The sequence below is a fragment of the Mirounga leonina genome, unplaced genomic scaffold, assembly GCF_011800145.1.
Source record: "Mirounga leonina isolate KUSES-001 unplaced genomic scaffold, KU_Mleo_1.0 Mir_94, whole genome shotgun sequence".
NCBI lineage: Eukaryota > Metazoa > Chordata > Mammalia > Carnivora > Phocidae > Mirounga > Mirounga leonina.
In genome coordinates, this window is record NW_023270855.1 from 50,230,169 (window position 1) to 50,250,926 (window position 20,758).

The window sequence follows — 20,758 nt, forward strand, 5'->3', positions numbered from 1 at the left end:
CAAACGTCAGGAAAGTATCCGCACATATATTTTGTAACATGCCAGGCTATCTCCAGAAGGATGTAAAAGCTACCTGCTGTAGCCTGAATGTCTGTTTCCCCGAAGTTCATGTTGATATCCTAATTCCCACAGATAACGGTATTAAGAGGTGATTAGGTCAAGAAAGGGATTAGTGCTCTTATAAAACGAACCTAGAGAAGGTTCCCTGCCCCTTCCACCATGTGAGCACACAGTGAGAAGTTGGCAGTCTACAACCTGGAAAAGGGTCCTCACCATAACTAGACCATGCAGGCAACTGTGATCTTGGACTTCCAGAACTGTAATAAATGTCTGTTGTTTATAAACCACCCGGGCTGTGTTATCATAGCAGCCTGAAGAGACAGACACCTTGGTAAGCCCACTAGTGATCTGGGCGCACAGTGGGAGGGAGGCTTCTCAATGTCCTCCCTAATTCTGCATCCTACAAATATATTATGCATTTAAAAAATTAAATAAGGGCACCTGGGTGGCACAGTCGATTAAAGGTCCGACTCTTGGTTTCAGCTCAGGTTGTGATTTCAGTGTTGGGCTTCAGGCTCAGCATGGAAGTCTGCCTGAGATTCTGTATCTCCCTCTGCCTCTCCCTGCCCTCGCTCCATGCACACATGCACTCTCTCTAAAATAAATAAATAAATCTTTAAAAAGTGAAATCAAATAAAAATATAAAATAAAATAAAATCAGCCAGGGCCCATCCTGTTTCGGTTCGGAAAGTCTGTAGCTGGGTCCAGCTGCAGAGCACCCTCCCAACCTGCTTCCACCGCAAAGTACAACCAAATGCTTAGCTTTCAGTAAACAACTTTTAATCACAAAAGGGGGGGGGTGAGGGAGGCACATAAAGGGAGAACAGGCTGGCTCCTAGAAGGTGGTGGCTGACTCCAGGCCTCGCTCCTGGAAGTACCGGTGCGGGAGGTGGGGGTGGGTTCGGGGGCCTTTGCTGAAGTAGGACATGATCCTCCCAGATCCCTCCTGATCCTCTGTCGGCGAGTCCTCCCTGTGGGAGAGGTGGTGATACTGGCCACTTCGGTGTGTTGGGGGGGAGGTATTCCCAGGGAGGGCTGAGCCCTGGCCTCCTTCCCTCTTTCCTCACAGCACCTCCAGGACACCCACCACAGAACACCTTCTGCCTCCTTCTCCAGGATGCTCTGGGCCGTGCGCCAGCTGAACCGGACAAACTGGGGGAAGCCGAACACAGGCTCCACGTGCTTCCTCAACCACGCTTTTGTCTTGGGATCTGAGGGACGGGAAGGGCGGGGTGGGCAGTGGTGATGGTCCCTGAGCCCTGACACAATGTCCGAGTTCCTCAGCCTGGCACCTGAGGTCCCACTACCTCCTCTCCAGCCACCAGAGTACCGGAGGCCCCTCCCACTGTTTGAGGCCCATTCCTGCCTCAGAACCTTTGCCCAGGCAGCTCCCCGCTCCAACTGTCAACAGGTGCTCAAGGTAGTTTAGGGGAGACTGCCTCTGAAACATCCTTTCACCCCCTCAAGGACAACCCCCTCAAGCATCTGTGGACCATGGTGTTACTGCCCAAAATCCCCCCCAAAACTAGAAGCTCAGTGGAGACAGGGAGGTCCCCGTTGACCTTGCTCATGGCTATATCCCCAGGCCCTCAGTAAGCACTAAATGCGACCCAAACTGTCTTTGGCCTGGACCTGGTTTCCTTACTTTGGCCTCACCTAAGTTCCAATCACAGACTTGCTGTGTCTCCCCACCCAACTGCCCATCCCTCCCTGGGCCTCAGAAGGACCAGAGGGTTCCTTGAACCCAGCCACTGACTCTTGAAATCTACTCATGGGGGCGCCTGGGTGGCTCAGTTGGTTAAGCATCTGCCTTTGGCTCAAGTCATGATCCCGGGGTCCTGGGATCGAGCCCCGCATCGGGCTCCCTGCTCCGCGGGAAGCCTGCTGCTCCCTCTCCCTCTCCCCCTGCTTGTGTTCCCTCTCTCGCTGTGTCTCTCTCTGTCAAATAAATAAATAAAATCTTTTAAAAAAAAAGAAAAGAAATCTGCTCATGGCGGGGGGTGGGCACATGATCACCTACCACACAGACAAGGAGAGTGAGCCTCATAACTGGGAAGAAAACAACAGATTTAAGCTGGGGCTACTGGACATCAGCTGGCACCCCTCGCCCCTGCCCCTTAACAAATAGATGCCCACCAAGGGTGTCAGGCCCTCACTGGGGCTCCAGAGAGACAGGAGAGAGGGAGAGAGAAGGGAGGAGAGAGCCTGCCCGCTGGAATCCAGCTCTGCCACAGGCTGGCCGTAGCAAGTGGCTCCCCCTGTCTGAGCCTCAGGCTCTTCCACTGTGGAGCGGGATGAGTGCAACGCAGAAAACCGTGGAAGCGGGCTCAGGCCTCCCTTGTCAGTGTTATTGCGAATACCACTGTCTCAGGGCGGCTCTAATCTGCTCACCATTGGGGTAACCAGAGCCATAATCAGCATCCAGGTCCTGCAGTTTTTCCACAAAGTGCCAGTTCTTTACAGCCTGGTCACGGGCCACCTGTGGGCAAGATACAAACTTGGGATCTCCCTCCCTGGAAGCAGGCACGCCTGCCTCCTGCCCAGAGGGACGCTAGGAGCTGGTCACAGCCAGCAGGAGCCTAACCTTGGCACAGATACTGGCAGCGCTGACCACAGGGTAGAGGGCATCTGCCTTGGCCTTGACTGTCACCTCAATGCCGGGAAACTGCTCCTGCAGCCGCGCCTGGTAAGTCTCTGGTGGCCCCACAGTGTCCACAAATACCTGCATGGTGACAGAAATGTATTCATTCAGCAGACATCTGGAGAAACAACTGTGTAAGTGATCCAGCCTCCCAGCATTTATACACGCTATTCCTGTGCCTGGAATATTCTTCTCTTGGCTCATCCCTAGGGTGCAGCTTTCTCGGGCATCTCTGTCCAAAGTCCTCTCCAGGGGCACCTGAATGGCTCAACTGGCAGAGCGTGCGACTCCTGATCTTGAGGTCATGGACTTGAGCCCCACACTGGGTGTAGAGATTACTAAAAAAAAAAGTCCCCTCCAAAAGAGGCTGTCCCTGATCAAGTTGAATACATTCTACACTCACGGAGCACCTAAGCATAGCATGGCTACACCAGATGCCAAGAATATGGCAGTAAACACACCAGACAAAAATCTCTGTCTTCCTGGAGTGGATACCCTGGTGAGGGCCACAGACAAGAAACAGGATAAATAATAAAGGACAGGGAAAAGTCGGGAGGGATTATTATTTTATTTCTTCTCTACTTGTTTTTTTAAGTAAGCTCTATGCCCCACGTGGGGCTTGAACTCACAACCCTGAGATCGAGAGTCCCATGCTCTACTGACTGAGGCAGCAAGGTGCCCCGGGAGGGGTTATCATTTTAAACAGTGGTGGGAGAGATTCGGAGAGGTCACTCTGAGGTGGTGACATCTGAATAAAGGCCTGAAAGAGATGAGGGAATGAGTCATGGGGAGATCTCAGAAAGAGGATTCTTGACAGAAGGAAGAGCCAGTGCAAAGGCCCTGAGGTGGGACCATGCCGAGTATGCTATACAGCAGCAGGGAGGTCTCATGGCTGGAGTAGAGAGAGGAGATCCGTGATCTCCACTGCTGTTATCCTCAGAAATCACCTTTGTCATCTGCTTACCAGCTGACCATCTGTGTCCCCTGACTTGGCCATGAGCCCCAGAGGGCAGAGCTCTTGTCCGTCTGCTCCAGTACTGCACCTTCAGGGCCACGTTCCAGTCCAGGACCTCAGCCATCTCCCCAGCAAGGTCGGCCTTGTTCGTTCCCTATCTCAAGTGTATTTATCCTTGCAATCCCCTCCAACAGCCTGATCTTTGCCACAAAGTACTGGATGCAATGCCAACTTATATTTCCCTCTGGTAATTTAATCTCACTCTCTCTTCCACTTGACACTGAACTTCCCAGGTTTAATTTTTACTGAAATCAAAAAGTTAAATGTTGAGATCTATGACTCAGAAGATGACTATCTGGGGGCGCCTGGGTGGCTCAGTCGTTAAGTGTCTGCCTTCGGCTCAGGTCATGATCCCAGGGTCCTGGGATCAAGCCCCGCATCAGGCTCCCTGTTTAGCGGGAAGCCTGCTTCTCCCTCTCCCTCTGCTTGTGTTCCCTCTCTCGTTGTCTCTCTGTCAAATAAATAAACAAAATCTTAAAAAAAAAAAAAGAAGAAGAAGATGACTATCTGCTGCATAAGGAGCAGACTGTAAAGAACAGGCCTCTAAGTGGGGGGAGGATGGGGCAGGAATCCAGGAGAGGAGGGTGCCCTGGGCTAGCACAGAGGCTTTGGGCAGGTGGACAGATGGGGATTTGTTCTGGACTCTGAGCCTTTAGAATATAGAGATAAATTAAATGAGAGTGGAGCTGGGGGCTCCTCCTTGGTCCAGGGTGGGGCACACATTTAGGGTAGAAAAAGTAGTAAAATGTCAAAGGCAGCAACATATACTCCTGAGGTAACCCAGGTATGTCTGACCTTGAATCACTCACTGCACTTGTATACCTCCATTTTATCCTGAGGTGATCAAACGTCCGCAACCCAACAGTCAGCTCACCTGGGCAACTTTCACACCCTGATCCAAGGCATATTGCACCAGCCCAGTGGCTGTATCATGGGATAGGGAATTCAGGTTGTACTTGACCCTGCAGTGGGAGACAACCCAGTCAACCCCGATCCAGATACGGATCCCTTCCAGCCCATGCTGGCTGCCCCTCCACCCTGGCCCCTCCGGGAGGTCCCTCACCGCCCAAGCATGCTGGTAGAGATGAGGTTTGGAGACAGCACGTCCAATGCCCAGCCCACAAAGTCCCTGTCCTCCTCCATTTTCACAAAGAGCCTGTCCCGCTCGCTCTCCGATAGGGTCTTTGAGTCTGGGAGGAGGGTTGGGAAAGAAGGGGAGCGACTAGTTCTCCCAGCTCCTGTTCTCCCCCTCCAGTTTGCACCCCCCCCCGCACACGCCCAGGAACCCCCTCACGAGACTCACAACTCCAGCTCACCTGCCACTTTCAGGGCCTCCAGATGTGCCAGGCGTGAGAGGGGGCAATAACAGATGGCGTAGACCATGGGGCCTGGAGAAGCGGGGGTCCAACCAGTGAAAACCGCTATCCCTATTCCATCATCACCGCTTTCTTCGGTGTCATCGCCACTATGACCCGCCCCCCTCCTCCCCGGGTAGGGTACAATCCCAGCTCCCGTTCCAGTGCAACCTGCGTTCCCCTTATCACGCCCCTCCCCCAGCCCAGTCCCGGAGGCGCACCCAGCACCGGGCCCCGGCCCGCTTCATCGACGCCCAGGACGCAGGGCTCCTTGCGGCACACCGCGGGCACAGGCGAGTTCAGGCGACAGCGGCCCGTACTGTCTCCGTCCAGCTCGCCAAGATCCATGCCGCCTCTGCAGCCGCCACCAGCAGCAAGAACGAGGTCTGCAGGCTCAGGTGCAGGCGCGCGTTTTCCGCGGGTCCCGAAACGGCTCTCACTCCCGACCAATCGGTGCCCAGGACACTCCCCCGACGCTCCTGCCGCCGTTGACGTTTGCGCAGGCGCCACCGAAGCTCCTGCCGTACGGCTTCCTGGGAATTGTAGTTCCCAAGGCCGACCGCCGAGCTCTTCCTTGGGGACACGGGGTGGGCGGGGTCGCTTTCCAAGCTCCGCCCCGGCGTCCCTGACGCCCCGCCCGTCAGGGCTGGCAGGAGGATAGGGAAATAAACGGGAAACTGACGCAGGCCTTGGAGAACTTGGCCCAGTCGGGACCTTGAAGGTCAAATACCACTATATTGCCAGAATACTGCCAGTGTCCACATCACTGGGTCCCTGTCCATCTGGATGCTGGCTATTTGTACTCCCTGTCCCTGCCACTCCACACAATCTAAGCCCTCTGGACTAGGTACTCCTACTTCCACTGAGCTCAGGCCTTCAGATTTGGGGTCGAACTCTCTCTCTCTCCCTCTCGGTACGTCACCCGGGCCCTCGCCCCTCCCCCCCACTCTGTTTCCTAACCTCTAACTGGGGCTAAGCCTCCCCCACCCACCCCCTCCCACCTGTGATCCCAGATCTCAACAGACTTCTGCTAAGAGCCTGCGCCCACCAGGCGGGGCCATTCCCCCCAGTTCAGGGTTCATGTCCCTCAATTCTCGAGTCTCAGCGGGCTCACGTCCTCAGCCTGTAGGTGTCTGACCCGCATCAGGCTCATACCCCTTCTTCAAGGTCACAGTTCCTCCATCTCTGATTCCCCCTCCCTGCCCCTCACCATCTTTCTTCCTTTCTCCCCGGATGTCAGAGGGGGCTCACGGCTCCTGACTCAGCTCTCCCCTCTCCACCATCTTCTAGCCTCAGCCCTAAAGGCCCTCCTCGCACTCGCGCCCACCCGCGGCCCTTCCCCTCTCCCCGCCCACCCTGGGGACTCTCAACACCGGACTTGACAGCCCGCCCTAGGCCCGCCTCCTCTGCATTTGTCTCTCACCCGGGTTCAGGGCCTCCAGTCGCAATCGGTTGGTTTGCAGGATGAACAATCCTGTTGCCTGCAGGGCCGCACCTGCACCAGATTCTCGCGGTCCATGAACACCGGGCCCGGCGCTGTTTCTGCGACCTGGGCAAGCAGGAGCGCAGCCGCGAGGTCCTGGGCACAGCGCCGCTTTCCCCACGGGCCAAGGATCGAGTCCTCCACGTCTAGGGATGGAGGGCCAAGTAGGGGGGACCTCCTCTAGGAAGGCAGGAGGATAAAGACACTAACAACAACATCTCCTGTTTGCTGGGCTCTGCCTCTGTGCCAGGCACCCCCCCCCCCATAGATTATCTCATGTAATTTCCCCATCATTCCAAGGTGGGGAAACTGAGACCTATAGAAAGCAAGCCACCCTTTGAGCTCATACATCTGGTATGTGACCCAGAGGAACTGCAAACTGACACTTCCCAGCAGCGCTAGCCTGTCCAGTTGGGAGTGTGATACAACACGCTGGGTGCCCACGATCTGAAGCTGACTCCTGTCTTCAGGGGTGTGATGATGGGCCTGTTCAGTAGGCATAGTGTCACCTAAGCAGCAGGGCTGCAGGTGGTAAATTAAGTGACATAACTGGCATAATATAACGAAGGTACTGAAAGCCTCTGGTGATGTGCTGGCATGTAGTACAAAAGCAATTATTATGGGGGCGCCTGGATGGCTCAGATGGTTAAGCGTCTGCCTTCGGCTCAGGTCATGATCCCAGGGTCCTGGGATCGAGCCCCACATCAGGCTCCTGGCTCAGCGGGGAGTCTGCTTCTCCCTCTCCCTCTGCTTCTCCCACTGCTCATGCTCTCTCTCTCTATATATCTCTGTGTCTCAAATGAATAAATAAAATCTTTAAAAAAAAAAAAAAAGCAATTATTATGGCCACTTTTCAAGCAGCTACAACCTTCTGAGTGCTTATCAGGGGCTCTTTACAATGCTTTTTTATGGACTCCTCCCTATGCCCCTAGGAAACAGGTCTTACCCCAACTGTGCAGCTCACAAAGTCCTAACACTTCATGCCTTACTAAGCCTCAGCCAGAAAACACTTCCTCCGTCCAGCCCTTTGGCTTTGGCACTTGCTGTTCCCATTCCCTGGCACACTCTTCTCCCTAAATCTTTGCATTTGGGGCTTTTGCTGGATTCCTGCTGCATTGGTTACCCATCCTCTTCAGCCCGGCCTTCTCTGACTTCAGACGTTTACCCGTCCCCTCCTTTCTCTATCTCCACCCTTCCTAGCACACATCCATGACTTTATGGATGTGTCTGCTTGGGGGTTTATTGCCGACCCATGTCCACTCTTCCCCTGGGAGAGGCTTAAAGTCGGTCTCTATTTCAATTTACAGATAAGAAAACTGAGCCTCAGAGAAAAGTAACCAGCCCAAGGGGGCCACGCCAGGGCGCAGATGGGGAGAGAGGTCTGAAGTCCCTGGAGGAGGGTGTGTTTGCAGCCAGCTGTTGAAGTGGGGCAATGGGGCACCTTTCCGCACCATCACACCCGCGGCGTGCGGTTACCTTTCTCCTGATGCTGCAGCCGCAGTTCCTCCCAGGTGTCGCCTCCGCTCTTCTCGCCAAAGTAATGGTAGTCGCGGGAGACCTGGGCAGGGGTCCCCAGCAGCAGGAGAATCAGAGGCAGCAGCAGTAAGTCCGCCGGGCTCCCGGCCATGCCGGACTCCAACCGACCCGGGCGCGCTCCGAGGAGGAGCTCCTCGCGGGGTATGTGGTGCCCGCACTCCCCCCACCAGCGGAGGCAGTGGTCGGGGTCCGCGACTCCGCGACTCCTCCCGCCGCTGGCAGGCGCGTGGACCGGGCCTGCTTCGCTCCCCACACCTCCCCTGCGGTTGCAGTGGACCCGACCGCTCACTCGTCCGCCCACCGCCCCCCCCGCCCTATGCGTCATGGTTCGTGCCGCGCATAAAAGGCACCCAGGCCCAGGGCGCGCTTGGTGCTGAGAACGCGATTTCGCGCGTGTGCTGGTCTGTGCGTGCCGCCTTGCCCACGCAGGTATGGACACCTGGAGGGCACCGGGCTCTGGGGAGCCCCCTTGGAGCAGCTCCGGCCGGGTCCAGACCTCAGCGCTGCAGCCTTTGTTTTCCGTCCGCCGTAGTGGCCGCCTTTGTCCTTGCCGGGGGAAACCGAGGCCTTGGCCTTGCATGCAGTGCAGGCCGCATCGCCGAGCTCCCCGCCCCCTGCTCGCGGGCTCTCCTCCTGGAGCGGTGGGCTTGCGCCAGGGCCCTCAGGCCGACACGCTAATGGGGGGGTCCCCGGCGGCTGCAGCCGGGCCGCTTTTGCTGGTCAGGGGGAGGGGTCTCCTGCAGTCTCAAGGCCGCGCAGACCGGGTACCCGGGAGGGTGTGGGGTAGTGCTGCGCCCTCTGCCTCTCTTCCTCGGTCACCGGGCCCAGCACGCAGCGTGACCTTGGGAAGGCAGGACAAAGGGTCTTCCCGGGCGCACTGACCGGGCCGCGGGTCTCAGCTTTCAGTCATGGCCTCTGGCAAGGCGCACATCGGAAAGCCCGCCCCGCCCTTCCAGGCCACCGCCGTGGTGGACGGCGCCTTCAAGGAGGTGAAGCTTTGCGACTACAAAGGTGAGGGCGGCCGAGAGTGGGCCCAGGTGGGGGTGGGGCCCAGACATCAGGGGCCTAACTCTTTGTCTCTGCCCGCTCCCTCCCGCAGGGAAATACTTGGTCCTCTTTTTCTACCCGCTGGACTTCACCTTTGTCTGCCCCACGGAGATCATCGCTTTCAGCGAGCGTGCCGAGGACTTCCGCAAGCTGGGCTGTGAGGTGCTGGGGGTCTCTGTCGACTCTCAGTTCACCCACCTGGCTTGGTATGAGCGGGGACTAGCAGGGAGGGAGGATGCAGCCAAGCCCACGTCCTCCATAGGATCCGAGCTATGTGTTCTTGCGGCTGTTGCTCAACATCTGGGCCTCCCTTTCCCCGTCTTGAAAATAATAAAATTAAGGACGCCCAAGTCCTTAATGATGATGGCAGTAATTAGCATTTGAAAACTAGTTGCTGGGCCCAGAGAGTTGGAGATGCCTTCTCTCACTTAGGGCAACACAACCTCCCTTCCAATAACTATTTCAGGAAGGTGGAAACTCCAGTTCTAGACAGTGAAGGGCTGGGCCCCAACACACAGAGCTAGAGAGAGGAGGATGGGGACTCTGAGACAGGCTTTCTGCCCCAAGATGTGGGAGGTCACCGGCATATGTGAACACCCTTTGCTGGACCTGGAGCCTCGGCTTAGTCTTCCCAGCTGCGGGAAAGAGCCCCTATACCCTCTTCAGGGTGGGGTGGGTGGGGATCCTAGAACCTTGCTCTAAAGCCCCTTATCTCTCAGCTGCAGCACCCCCTCTTCAGCCTTTATCACACCCAGGCCCCCAGGGTGAGGACCCTGCTGTATCAGCATCTTGGGTCCCAGACTTGTCTCTTCCACTCCTAGGATCAACACTCCCAGGAAGGAGGGAGGCCTGGGCCCCCTGAACATCCCCTTGCTGGCCGATATAACCAGAAGTTTGTCCGAAGATTATGGTGTGCTGAAGAAAGATGAGGGCATTGCCTACAGGTACTGTGGGGCCCTCAGGGAGCCCCCAATGCTCAGGATAAGGGGACAATGCTTGGGCACTGTCTTCCCTGCCCCCAGCCCTGTGGCCAGTAGGGAGTTGATACTCCCTCCCCGGCTCTGGCAATGGGAACTCCCAGCTCCTCACCATGAACCCTGATATCTTCAGGGGCCTCTTTATCATCGATGGCAAGGGTGTCCTTCGCCAGATCACTGTCAATGATTTGCCTGTGGGGCGCTCTGTGGACGAAGTTCTGCGGCTGGTGCAGGCCTTCCAGTACACGGATGAGCATGGGGAAGGTGAGCAGCCACACATGTTCACCTGGGTTCAGCTGTGGGTACATACTCAGCCCTCATGCAGACATTGACTGCCTGCTCTATCACTTGTGTGGGATGGATGTGAGGGCCCCAAAGAAGATTCAGTTCAGGGCCTCGTCCGCAGGACTTTTCTAGTCTGGTGGGGTAGATACCCCAATATGAGGGTGGGAGCTGGGAGATAACAGATCTATAGAAGATATTTGAGAAGGCATGTACCAAGTCAAGCTTGAATAATATTAGTTGGATCAGAGTACCTTCTCCTGTGGAGGACACAGCCTGATCACAGACCTTCGATGTCCGGTGGGTCTATGGCTGACGGAGAAGCAGGATTAAAGGGGTCAAAAAGAGGGGCACTAGGATGGCTCAGTTGGTTAAGCGTCTGACTCTTGGTTTCAGCTCAGGTCATGATCTCAGGGTTGTGAGGTTGGGCTCTGTGCTTAGCAAGGAATCTGCTGGAGATTCTCCCCCTCTGCCGCTTCCCCCACTCCCCCCCTCAGGGGCAGGAAGAAAGTAATCTTTTTAAAAGGGGGGTGGGTGTCTAGGTGGCTCAGTCAGTTAAGCATCGGACTCTTGGTTTTGGCTCAGGTTATGGTCTCTGGGTCCTGGAATCCAGCCACTTGTCAGGCTCCACACTCAGTGGGGAGCCTACTGGAGGATTTCCTGTCCCTCTCCCTCTGCCCCCCCCCCCCAACTTCCACACTCTTGTGCTCATGCTCTCTCCAAATAAATAAATAAATCTTTTTTTTTTAAAGATTTTATTTATTTATTTGACCGAGAGAGACACAGTGAGAGAGAGAACACAAGCAGGGGGAGTGGGAGAGGGAGAAGCAGGCTTCCCGCGGAGCAGGGAGCCCGATGCGGGGCTCAATCCCAGGACCCCGGGATGATGACCTGAGCCGAAGGCAGACACTTAACGACTGAGCCACCCAGGCGCCCCTCAAATAAATAAATAAATCTTTAAAAAACGGTGTGGGGGTGGTCAAAAAGAAATAAAAATGTCAGCCAGAACATCCTGTAGCTGGGCTTGAAGGGCTTTTCCCAACGTGCTATATGGCCTTGGGGCTGTACCACTTGGCTCTGGGTTTTTTTTTCTGCCACTCTGGCTCTTACTTTGCTTCTGTTCATCCCCTCATAACTGCCCTACCTTGAAGATGTAGCTCTAGCCTCAAATGTGCATCCCTGTGTCTTCCCACAGTCTGTCCTGCTGGCTGGAAGCCAGGCAGTGACACAATCAAGCCTAACGTGGACGACAGCAAGGAATACTTCTCCAAACACAACTAGACTGCAGATAGGTGGGAAGCTTGGGCTGTTGGCCTCCACCTCCACCTCTACCTGGATACCCCATGGTGACCCAGGAAAGGCCAGACTTGCCCCTTTAAACTCCATAGTCTGTGAACCTGGAGGGCTTGGCCAAGTCCTTCTCATTCTCCCAGCTGGGAGCTGGTAAATGGTGAGCCCCTCCCTGGACCCATCTAGCTGGGCACAGGCCTAGAGGTGACCAATAAAGTATTAGGACAGACATGAGTCTGCATCGGTGTGGTCTCTCCTGGTGTCCTTGCCACCTCTGCCCCTTCTCCCTGGGAAACTGACGCTGTAGTTACTTATCTTCACCACAAGGTGGGAGCCTTACCTCATGCTCACTGCTTCCTCTCCTTGGCCAGAGGGTGCTTTCCGTAGGGCGGGGGTGGGGTGGGGGTGGGGTTGGGGGGGGTTGGGGGAGGGTGGGAGGTAGGGTAGGCTGTTGGCCCCTTGCTGGGAGCAAGCCCCAGGATGCCCTATGTCCTAAAACCTGGCCACCCAGGACAGCACCCACACTTTGCCATCAGCCAGGCTGTGTTCAAATGCCATTCAAGAGCTGTGATTTTCCCTTCAACGGTCAAATGAGAATAAAGACAACTAACTCACATCACCACGCACATTAAATGCAATACAGTATGTGAAGCTTGGGCCCAGTTAATGGTTATTAGGATTGGTCCCTGGGGCTGGAAGAAGAGGGTGGGGACCCAGTCCTAAGAGCAGAACCAAGAGCTTGAGCTACATGCACAGTCCCTGCTGCAAGCTCTGACCCACTCTAGGTTGGAAGGGCTGCCCACCTGCCCCTGCGGTGGAATGGTGAGGGTCAGGCTGGGAGGCAGATGTTAGGAGCCAGAGTGTTCCCAGGAGTACAGTTTGATGCTGTGCATGTTCAGGCAAGTGGTTTTGCCACTCTGAGCCCCCATTTCCTTCCACAGGACTGACATGTTCATTTAATCCATAGGCCCATTATTAATATTGCTATCCAGCCTAATAACCCTCCAAAACACTCATGTGGGCCTTGGAATTTTATCTACACTCCTTCCCCCAAGGCCCTCCGTGGTCTTCCCTGACCTCATCTACCCACTCTTGGTTCACTCGAATCCAGGCACACACTGGTATCTTGCTGTTCTTTAACAAGCTGATCTTGTTCTGGCCACAGGAACTTTGCATGTACTGTTCCCTCTTGCCCAGAACGTTGTTTTCTCAGAGCCTGTCTTTAAATTTGAAAAGTCGCATCATTAAAGGTCCACGTTTCCAATCCATTCTCCAAAGCAGCTCACCTCCCCTGCCCCATCACTACTACTTGGACCTGTTTTTTTTCCTCTTGCTAGCACTTACCACCATCTCCAAATCATGTTTGTTTGTTTATAAAAGTCTGTCTGCCATGGTCCAGGCAGTGTCTCCTGGGCTAGGTTGTTCAGCATTTCATATATGAATTAATGAATTTGTTCTGCCCACCCCACCCGTGCGGTTTCTCAGCGTGTGTTTTTCTCTGCTGTTCTGGGGGCTTCCAGCCCCGAAGCCAGCTAGACCCCTTCCGGGAGCACCAGCCGCCCTCCCACCAGCCCCAGTTGCGGGGACGGGCGTCCCGCGAGAGGGCGGCGACGGCGCCCGGCGGCCCAAGCAGCCGCCCCGGCAGGACCAGACCTGGCAGTCGCCCTGCTCCCAACCTGGCACCCGGGAGAGGAAATTGGCAGGCGGGAGCCGCCCTTCCTGACGGGGGTGGGGGGCACCGCGGCGGCGACGAAGGCTGCAGCAAGCCCCCGCCCGGGTCAGGTCAGACGGAGCGCGCGTGGGCGCGGCGGGGCCCGGACGCCAACCCGAGGAGGCAGGCTTTGGGTTGGCTCCGGGACCCAGGAGCATGGCCCTCCCACCGCGGATGCTCTGGACCCAGGCCTGGGGTTTTCCGGGCCCGGGCAGCCGCCTGCCTGGGAAAATCCCGGCCCCCTTCCCGGCGCCGCAGCCCTGCCCGGCAGAGCGGGGGAGGGGATTCCCGGAATCTGCCCGGAGACCGCCGTCGCGTCACTGGACAGAATCGGCCCATGTAGGGGCAGCGCTTCCGCTGCGTCAGCGGGGAAAGCCCCAGCGCGTGCTGCTGGGCGGGGCTGCGCCCGCGCACTGCGCGTCTCGCTCCAGGCATCCTGCCCCCTGGTGATGGGCGGTTGGACAGCGTCCCCGCCCTGGACCTTCCAACCCCAGAGATCAGGGGACAAGAGAAGGGTTGGACGCCCGGACTAAGGCTGCAAGATACTTAGGTAGAGCTGGCGAGGAGGACACAAACACTGGAGCGAGTCACAAACAGGAGTGGGGTGGGGGCAGCCCACTATTCTCCTCCCTCCTCCCGCCCGGCTTGGAAAAAAAGACAACAGAAATTAATAAAGAACCATTTTTTTTTACTTAAATAGATTCAATAAAAAGTCGGAACAACAAACACACACATACACAACACATCTTAAAATAAACTCTTTAGAGACGAAGTGCGTGTTTCTTATCCACAGTACTGTGCAGAGGGGGGAGGGCAGGGGGCGGGGGTCCCTTCCCCAGTGTCCCCGCGGGCTTGAGTACCAGGCGGCGGGGCCAGCTCCGCCGCGATCGCCCCCTCCTCCCCTCCCTGTTAAATACACAAATATATTATATTCAATATGAATCGAGTCTGTTTCCAGCAGAAAAAAAAAAAAAAAAAACATACAAAAAAACGTGGAAGGGGGGCTTGTAAACGTCGAGGTGGAAGGACCGGGCGCAGAGCGGGCGGGCAGGAGTCCAGTGTGGTTTGCGGTGCCCCGGGGGCCGGTGCCCACCGCCTGCCCCCTCGCCCCTTGGGAGGCGTGCGCCCAGTCGTCCAGACTGGGGGAATGTCCGTACGGGGGGCGCTCAGAAGGCGTGTCCCTTGACCCCGAGCAGCAGCTGGCAGCCGTTGCTGACGTGGGTCATGACCTTCTGTTTGAGCTGGGCCACCTGCTCCCGGAGGAGCCCAGCAGTGCTCGACAGCCCCGCGTTCTCGGCCTTGAGTGTCTTCACCTTGTCCTCCAGGCGCGCGATGCGCTCCAGCTTCCGCTTCCGGCACTTGGTGGCCGCCAGCCGGTTCCGCAGCCGCTTGCGCTCCACTTTGATGCGCTCCTGGTCTTCCATATTGATGGGGGACACCGGTGGCGTGGCGTCGCGGCTGCGCGCCTCAGGCACCGTCTGCGGTTCCTCCTTGAAGGCGGAGGCTCCTCGGCCCAGGCCCAGTTGTGCCGGGTGGCCGCCAGCGAAGGGTGGCGCGTGTGGGAGGTAGCTGATGGTGGCCGTCGGGTACGAGCTCCCAGTCCCGACGGCGGCCCCAGCGCCTCCAGAGGGCGCAGAGGCTGGGGAATAGCTGCTGAGGTTGGTGTAGACTGGAGGAGGCTCCGGGCCGGCGTAGACGCCCCCGGGCCCAGCCGGGGGCCCCGAGCTGGCGCCCAGGGACACGTTGGGGGGCGTCACGTGGTTCATCTTGTGCAGGTCGTCCAGGGCTTTGACAAAGCCGTCGGCGAAGCCCTCCTGCTCCTCGGTGACACCGCCCCCGGCGCCCCCCGCGCCTCCGCCGCTGCCTCCCCCGCGGGGGTAAAAGTACTGTCCCGGAGGCGTGGGTGTCGTCGTGATCACTCCGTTGCTGTTGGGGACGATCAGGCGCTCCAGCTCCGATGAGGCAAGCTTGAGCGACGCGCCTGTGTCCGAACCCTGGCCGGAAAAGTAGCTGCTGCCACCGCTGCCCTCTGGTCCTGGGCCCCGCGCCCCGGGTGCTTTGAGACTTCGGTAGGGGTCGGCCAGGTTGAGCGCCAGGCTGGGTTTCAGGAGTTTGTAGTCGTGTAGAGAAAGGCCGCCCGGAGCCCGGCCGTATCCCGCTGCTGCGTATGAGTCGTCGTGGTAGAAGGGCTGTTCCATTTTAGTGCACATCCGGGCGGCCCAGGCGGTCTGGGGGGTCCCTGCGGGGCCGCCCCGGGCCTCGCTGCGGCGAGCGGCGCTCTGTCCGCGACGGTGGCTGGACCGGGTATCTGGACGCGCGTTCCCAGGAGCTGGCACCGGCAGGGAGAGGCCAGCCGGCGGCTGTGCGCGGAAGCTCCGTGCGGCCTCTCGAGCCCTTCTGCCTCTGTCTGGCGCGCTCGCTTTCCTGGTGTCGCTTCCCCCTGCTCCCCGCTCCCACCTGACTCCGATGCTGGCCTGGCCGCGTTCAAGGTCCCGGCAGCTCAGCCTGAGCCACACGCCTTTATACGGCTATTGTCAGCTACGGAAGTGCGCTCCGATTGGCCGTCGCGCAAGCCGGGCCCCCGCGCCCCCCTCCTCCAGCGTGGGGAAGGGGAGGAGGCGGCTCGCGTCACTGTCAGGAAGCGCGTGTCCTTGTAAACAGCGGCCACGGGCTGGGTGGCTCGGCGCGGCTGCAGGGGGAGGGGCTCAGGGGACCCCGGGGTGCGCGAAGAAGGGGGAGCTGGTCCGAGACACACGGGGAGGGACTCCAGGGAAGGCGATGATTCCCCTGGATAGGAGGAACTGATACAAAGCAAGTGGGTGTGGGGGGGGGGGGGGGGGGGGAGGGTCTCCAGGGTGTACACGAAAAGGCCTGAGGGACTTGGAGTATCCGAGAGGGTTTGGAGGGCTGATTATTCACTGGGAGACCCCACAGAGGTAAGACAGGAGGATTAACCGGGGTTAATGAGGGAGGGGTAAGGAAATACCTGATTCAATAATTGTGTGGGGGTCCTGAGTACAGAGGGGTTAAAGGATTGAATTTTTACTGGAGGGACTGAACCCAGGAAGAGTGAGGAGGGGGAAAAATCAAAAGGGTAAAGGGAGGGGGATGAAGGATCCATTACGCAAGATATGAGTAGGGGTCCTGAAGTCCATGGGAGAGATTGAGGGCCTCCATAAGGGGAAGGAATTGGGGGAATCTAGATATGTAGAAAGTGAGCATACCGCCGTATACTGAGTCAGGGAAAATATGGAGGGGGAGAAGATGAGGACACTGTTAGAGGTTGGGAGTCACTGGGGTCATCTGCAAGGCCCTGATGAAGGAGTTAAAAGTGTCGGGACACACCTTCAGAGCTTAGATGATAATGACACAGGGTCTCCAGTTGAGACTTGAGAGGAGGGCTTTTTGAGGATCCTGGGGATTTGGACTACTGGATCTTCCATGATTGGCACCCCCTCTTGTGGGTGACTTCCAGGCGCCTGTATTCTTTGCTCCCATCTCAAAGCCCTCCTCCAGTGACCCAGGGCTTGATCTACACCGCGTCCACTCCTGGTGCGTGAACCTACCCCGACGGCCGGGGCGCGGTCGCCCAACCCCACTCCTTCCTTAGAAACAGGCTGGGGAAAGAGCGCCGCGGCAGGAAGTGTGGCAACAGCCCCCGGGGAAGGAGCCCGGCCCTGCCTCCGTCACTCGGATCCTACCGGACCCTGCGCCCCGCCCTGGGTCCGGTCGGGTTCTGCGCCTCAGAAGAGGAACGTGGACGTGAGACCCTGGCTAAGGCCAGGGTGCGCAGAACACGCCCAGCCGCGTAGGCCTCCAGTCACTCTACCCCCTCTTCCAGCAATGGTTCAGCCCGCGGCACCCGCAGGCGATCGCGGAGGCTGGCAGTCTGGGGACGATTCCATTAGCCCGACGGAGGGGGACGCACCGGGGAGCGGGCCTGGTCGCCATGGCAACAGGCCGGAGTCCGCGGGCTGAACTGGGGGCGGGGCGGCCCCGGGAGGCTCTCTCCCGCGCCCATATAAGGACACAGGAAGGGGTGGGGCCAGCGCCGTCCCGGGGCCCTGAGCCAGGACCCGGGAGCCCGAGTATCTGCCAGGTCCCAGGGCGCGCCCGGGCCCCCGGACGGCTAGTCCCGACCAGCCCCGCCGCCGCCCCCGAGGCCCCCACGGCCGCCTCGCTGGGCCCCACCCAGCTACTCTGGGGCTGCGTCCTGCCGGGCCCGGCCCGGCCCAGCCTGGCAGGTCCCCGCCTGCCCGCGGGCCCGGGTCGGACTTCGCCCCCGGCCCGACAGGGCGCGGAGGGGCGGGCCAGTGCCTAGAGGTGCCCCCGGCGCCTGGGCGGGCTGGCACGACTGCCTCCTTCCTCGGGTGGGGTACCCTTCCTTTACAGCAGGAGGTCTGGGCCTCTCCTCCCCACATCCCTAGGGGCTGGGGTGCCCCTTCTCTCACACCAGTAGGCGCGTTTAGTCTAGGGGTCCGTCAACCATCCAGAATACCTAAAAAGGGGGGATCCCTTCCCTCTCCGGGATGTCTCCTTCATCCAGTCACAGGAGACCAGAAAATCCAGGGGAGAGAATCTGAGAGAACTCAGTGCCCCTTCCCCAGCACTACATGGAGGTTTAGATGGTGAGGCTCCTAGTTAGATTTAAAGTGGGACTTCCAAGCAGAATGTGAGCCACTAGAACAACAGGTGAAAGATCAGTCTCTCTCTCTCTCTTTCTCTGAGAGAGAGAGGCCTCTATCTTCTGGGAGGATGGAAATTTCTTTAGGGTAGAGAGAGGCTGAGAGACAGGGGCTAGCCTGACTTTGTAGGGCAGAGAGAGAGCACAGTTAAGTGTGAGGGAGAGAAGGAAAATGAAAGAGGCAAAAAAGAAACTGAGCTTGTGGGGGCAGGGGGAAGTCCAGTAGAGCAGTGAAGTTAGGGAGGAAGGTCCCATGAGAAGCTGGGGGTATCCCCATTTTTGGAGGGTCCTTGTGACCCCTGGGTGCTCCCTCCCCTCCTCCTCTTGCTTGAACTGCTCCCCTAACCCCACCCCAGGCTCAAGGGAGATTCCAGCGGCTGGCCGCTGAGTCTGGCGGGCGTGCTGCCAGGCCTGTGTCTCCCGCCCATGCTAATAACTGCAGCTGACATCTGGCTGGGCCCTGCGGGGGCGCAGTGGGCAGCGTTGTGGGGCTGGGCAGGTCTGGCCTGAGGGCAGCATCTTGGGAAGCCAACCTGCAGGTCCCGCAGGCCAGGAGGCCACAGTGATTCAGCCCTGGCCAGTGCTGAGGTTGGCCATGCCAGGGGAGTCCTGGACGGAGGTGAGGCTGGCCCAGAGAGGGTCGAGATGGAGGACAAAGATGGAGCAAGGAAAAGTGGATGTGTGGGGGCGGGGGTCAGGGCAGGGAGAGAGATGCCCAGAGAGACAAACCGGGGGCAGGGTTAGCGTCATGCAGACTAACAGTGAGACTCAGAGACACTTAAGATAGGCAGACAGACTGAGAAATAATAATTATTATTTTAATAGCTAACACTTATATGGCTCTTACCATGGGCCAGGCACTCTTCTAAGCAGTTTACATAGAGTAACTCATTGCCTGCCTCCCAACAACCCAGCGAAATGCATGCTCTTTGTATCCCCATTTAACAGACAAGAAAACTGAGACACACAAAGGTAAGGAACTTGCTTGATATCCCATAGCTACAAGTACTGGAGTCAGAATATAACCTGAACTGTCTGGTTCCAGAGTATTAGCCACTGTCTTGTGGATTTTCGTAACCAGAGAGGCATTTATGCTATACCAAGTGTATGGCAAGCTCTGCAGGCCCTTTCCTGAAGGGTCTCTTTCTAATCTGCGAAGTAAAGCTGGGCACAGGGCAGAGGGGTGGGGGTGGGGGTGAGAGCAGGCTAGCATGTTGAAGTGGGGTCAGGTTGCTCCATGTACTCTGCATGGGTGTTTGAGCAGGGGGTGGGGATTGGGCCAGCAAAGGAGGGCGGGGGCCCAGCCGAGCTGGTACAGCCGGTTCCAGGCCCCTGCCAGTCTCACCCTTGTGGCCTGGGCACCACCCCCTCACACCGCCCTGCTGGCGCCAAGGCCGGCTGGGCTGTGAGGAGGGTGTAAGGAATAGCCCCCTCCCCCACCCAGCCTGGGTGCCCAAACTGGCAGCTGGGTACTGCCCAGCCCCTGGGCTTCAGATCAGCATCTGGCTGAGGAGTCTGTGCCCAGACTTCTCCAACACCCAGGGGCCTGGGGCCTGAGGCCTGAGGAGTGGAATAAGGAGGAAGTTCACCCACCCCCACCCACAGGTTTCTCTGGGGCTTTTGGCCTTGAGGGACTTCTCCTTCTTATAAATAGCCTGGTGACCCCCTTGCCCCAGCCCCACTGACTGACCGGGCCCTCACCAGGAAACTGGGCTGGGGGCTGCCCGTGAGTCAGCCAGTGGGCAGGCCAGGGCGAGAACCCACAAGTCATAGCACCCAGCCTCCCGCGTCCCTGCCCCTGGGTGTGGACAGACAGCTGGGCAGGAAGAGGCTGAGAATCATGGAGGCCCTCCTCCAGGAACCCCTGGCCTGCCAGCCTCCCCCTCCCCCACTTCTGCGGTTTGGGGGGTCCCTCACCCCCTCTCCTGGAGAGGAAGCTTCTGGGTTTTCTTGGAAGCAGGAAGGAGAGTCTGTCTCCTCAGGCTGACTCAGCTGGGCATGAGGGGAGTTTCCCACAAAGCTACTTCTGCCCCCCCCCCACTGCTGGGAGCGGTCTTGGGGGGCCTAAGCATGGCTGACATCCTGGGTCACCCCTTTACAGGGGATGTGGTGAAAAAATAAGCCCACACCCCACCAAGGACTGAGGCTGATGAGCTGGGCCTCCTAGGGGAAGTGACAAACAGCAGGGAGGGAAGTGTGGGGGGGTGATGTTTGGAGAGAGGAAGCACCAGGATGGGGGGGGGGGCGGGCAGAAACAGACTGGGAAGCACAGAGCCCCACAGCACCTCAGCATGGTCCAGGAGCACGTGTGTGTCTGGTTGGCTGTGGGTTTGCATGTGGCTGGCCTGTCAGGGCGTGTGAGAGTGTGTGTGAGGCCTCTCTCCTCAGTGCATGTGTCTGTGTGTTGGCCCAACCCTGCAGGGGTGCGTAGGGCCTGTCTGCTTTGGGGGGCGGGAGGTGCGTGAGTGTATGTCCATGGTCTGTGGAACAGGTTGCATGTGGCTGACCCATATGCATTTGCTGCTTTGGAGTTCATACGGCTAACCTATTCGTGTTTGGTGTGTTATGTGTGTTTGTGTGTGTGAGGTCCACAGCTTGCCTGTGTGAGGTCTGTGTGTGCGTGTGAGGTCTGTGGCTAGTCTGTACGTCTGTGTGAGCTCTGTGGCTGTGTGTGTGC

At 58.0% G+C, this 20,758-nt stretch overlaps 4 protein-coding genes across 4 annotated transcripts; 1 reads left to right on the plus strand and 3 right to left on the minus strand.

Moving 5' to 3' along the window:
• Positions 1 to 857: 857 nt before the first annotated feature.
• On the minus strand, positions 858 to 6,605 carry RNASEH2A (ribonuclease H2 subunit A). The gene is made up of 9 exons (XM_034997191.1): positions 6,495 to 6,605; positions 5,293 to 5,717; positions 5,033 to 5,104; positions 4,780 to 4,906; positions 4,591 to 4,678; positions 2,645 to 2,782; positions 2,452 to 2,539; positions 1,148 to 1,271; positions 858 to 1,031 (listed from the first exon to the last, which is right to left on the minus strand). Exons 2-9 carry the CDS (start codon positions 5,417 to 5,419, stop codon positions 896 to 898), a joined length of 900 nt encoding a protein of 299 aa, XP_034853082.1. The 5' UTR covers positions 5,420 to 5,717; positions 6,495 to 6,605; the 3' UTR covers positions 858 to 895.
• LOC118005600 (thrombospondin type-1 domain-containing protein 8-like) lies at positions 6,159 to 8,415 on the minus strand. The gene is made up of 3 exons (XM_034997563.1): positions 8,031 to 8,415; positions 6,567 to 6,700; positions 6,159 to 6,194 (listed from the first exon to the last, which is right to left on the minus strand). Exons 1-3 carry the CDS (start codon positions 8,413 to 8,415, stop codon positions 6,159 to 6,161), a joined length of 555 nt encoding a protein of 184 aa, XP_034853454.1.
• On the plus strand, positions 8,409 to 11,920 carry PRDX2 (peroxiredoxin 2). Its single transcript, XM_034997048.1, has 6 exons — positions 8,409 to 8,519; positions 8,990 to 9,101; positions 9,190 to 9,343; positions 9,959 to 10,081; positions 10,248 to 10,378; positions 11,592 to 11,920. The coding sequence occupies exons 2-6, from the start codon at positions 8,999 to 9,001 to the stop codon at positions 11,675 to 11,677; spliced, it is 597 nt and encodes a 198-aa protein (XP_034852939.1). The 5' UTR covers positions 8,409 to 8,519; positions 8,990 to 8,998; the 3' UTR covers positions 11,678 to 11,920.
• Positions 11,921 to 14,064: 2,144 nt separating this feature from the next.
• Positions 14,065 to 15,885, minus strand: JUNB (JunB proto-oncogene, AP-1 transcription factor subunit). Its single transcript, XM_034997091.1, has one exon. It carries the CDS (start codon positions 15,605 to 15,607, stop codon positions 14,564 to 14,566), a length of 1,044 nt encoding a protein of 347 aa, XP_034852982.1. The 5' UTR covers positions 15,608 to 15,885; the 3' UTR covers positions 14,065 to 14,563.
• Positions 15,886 to 20,758: the final 4,873 nt, after the last annotated feature.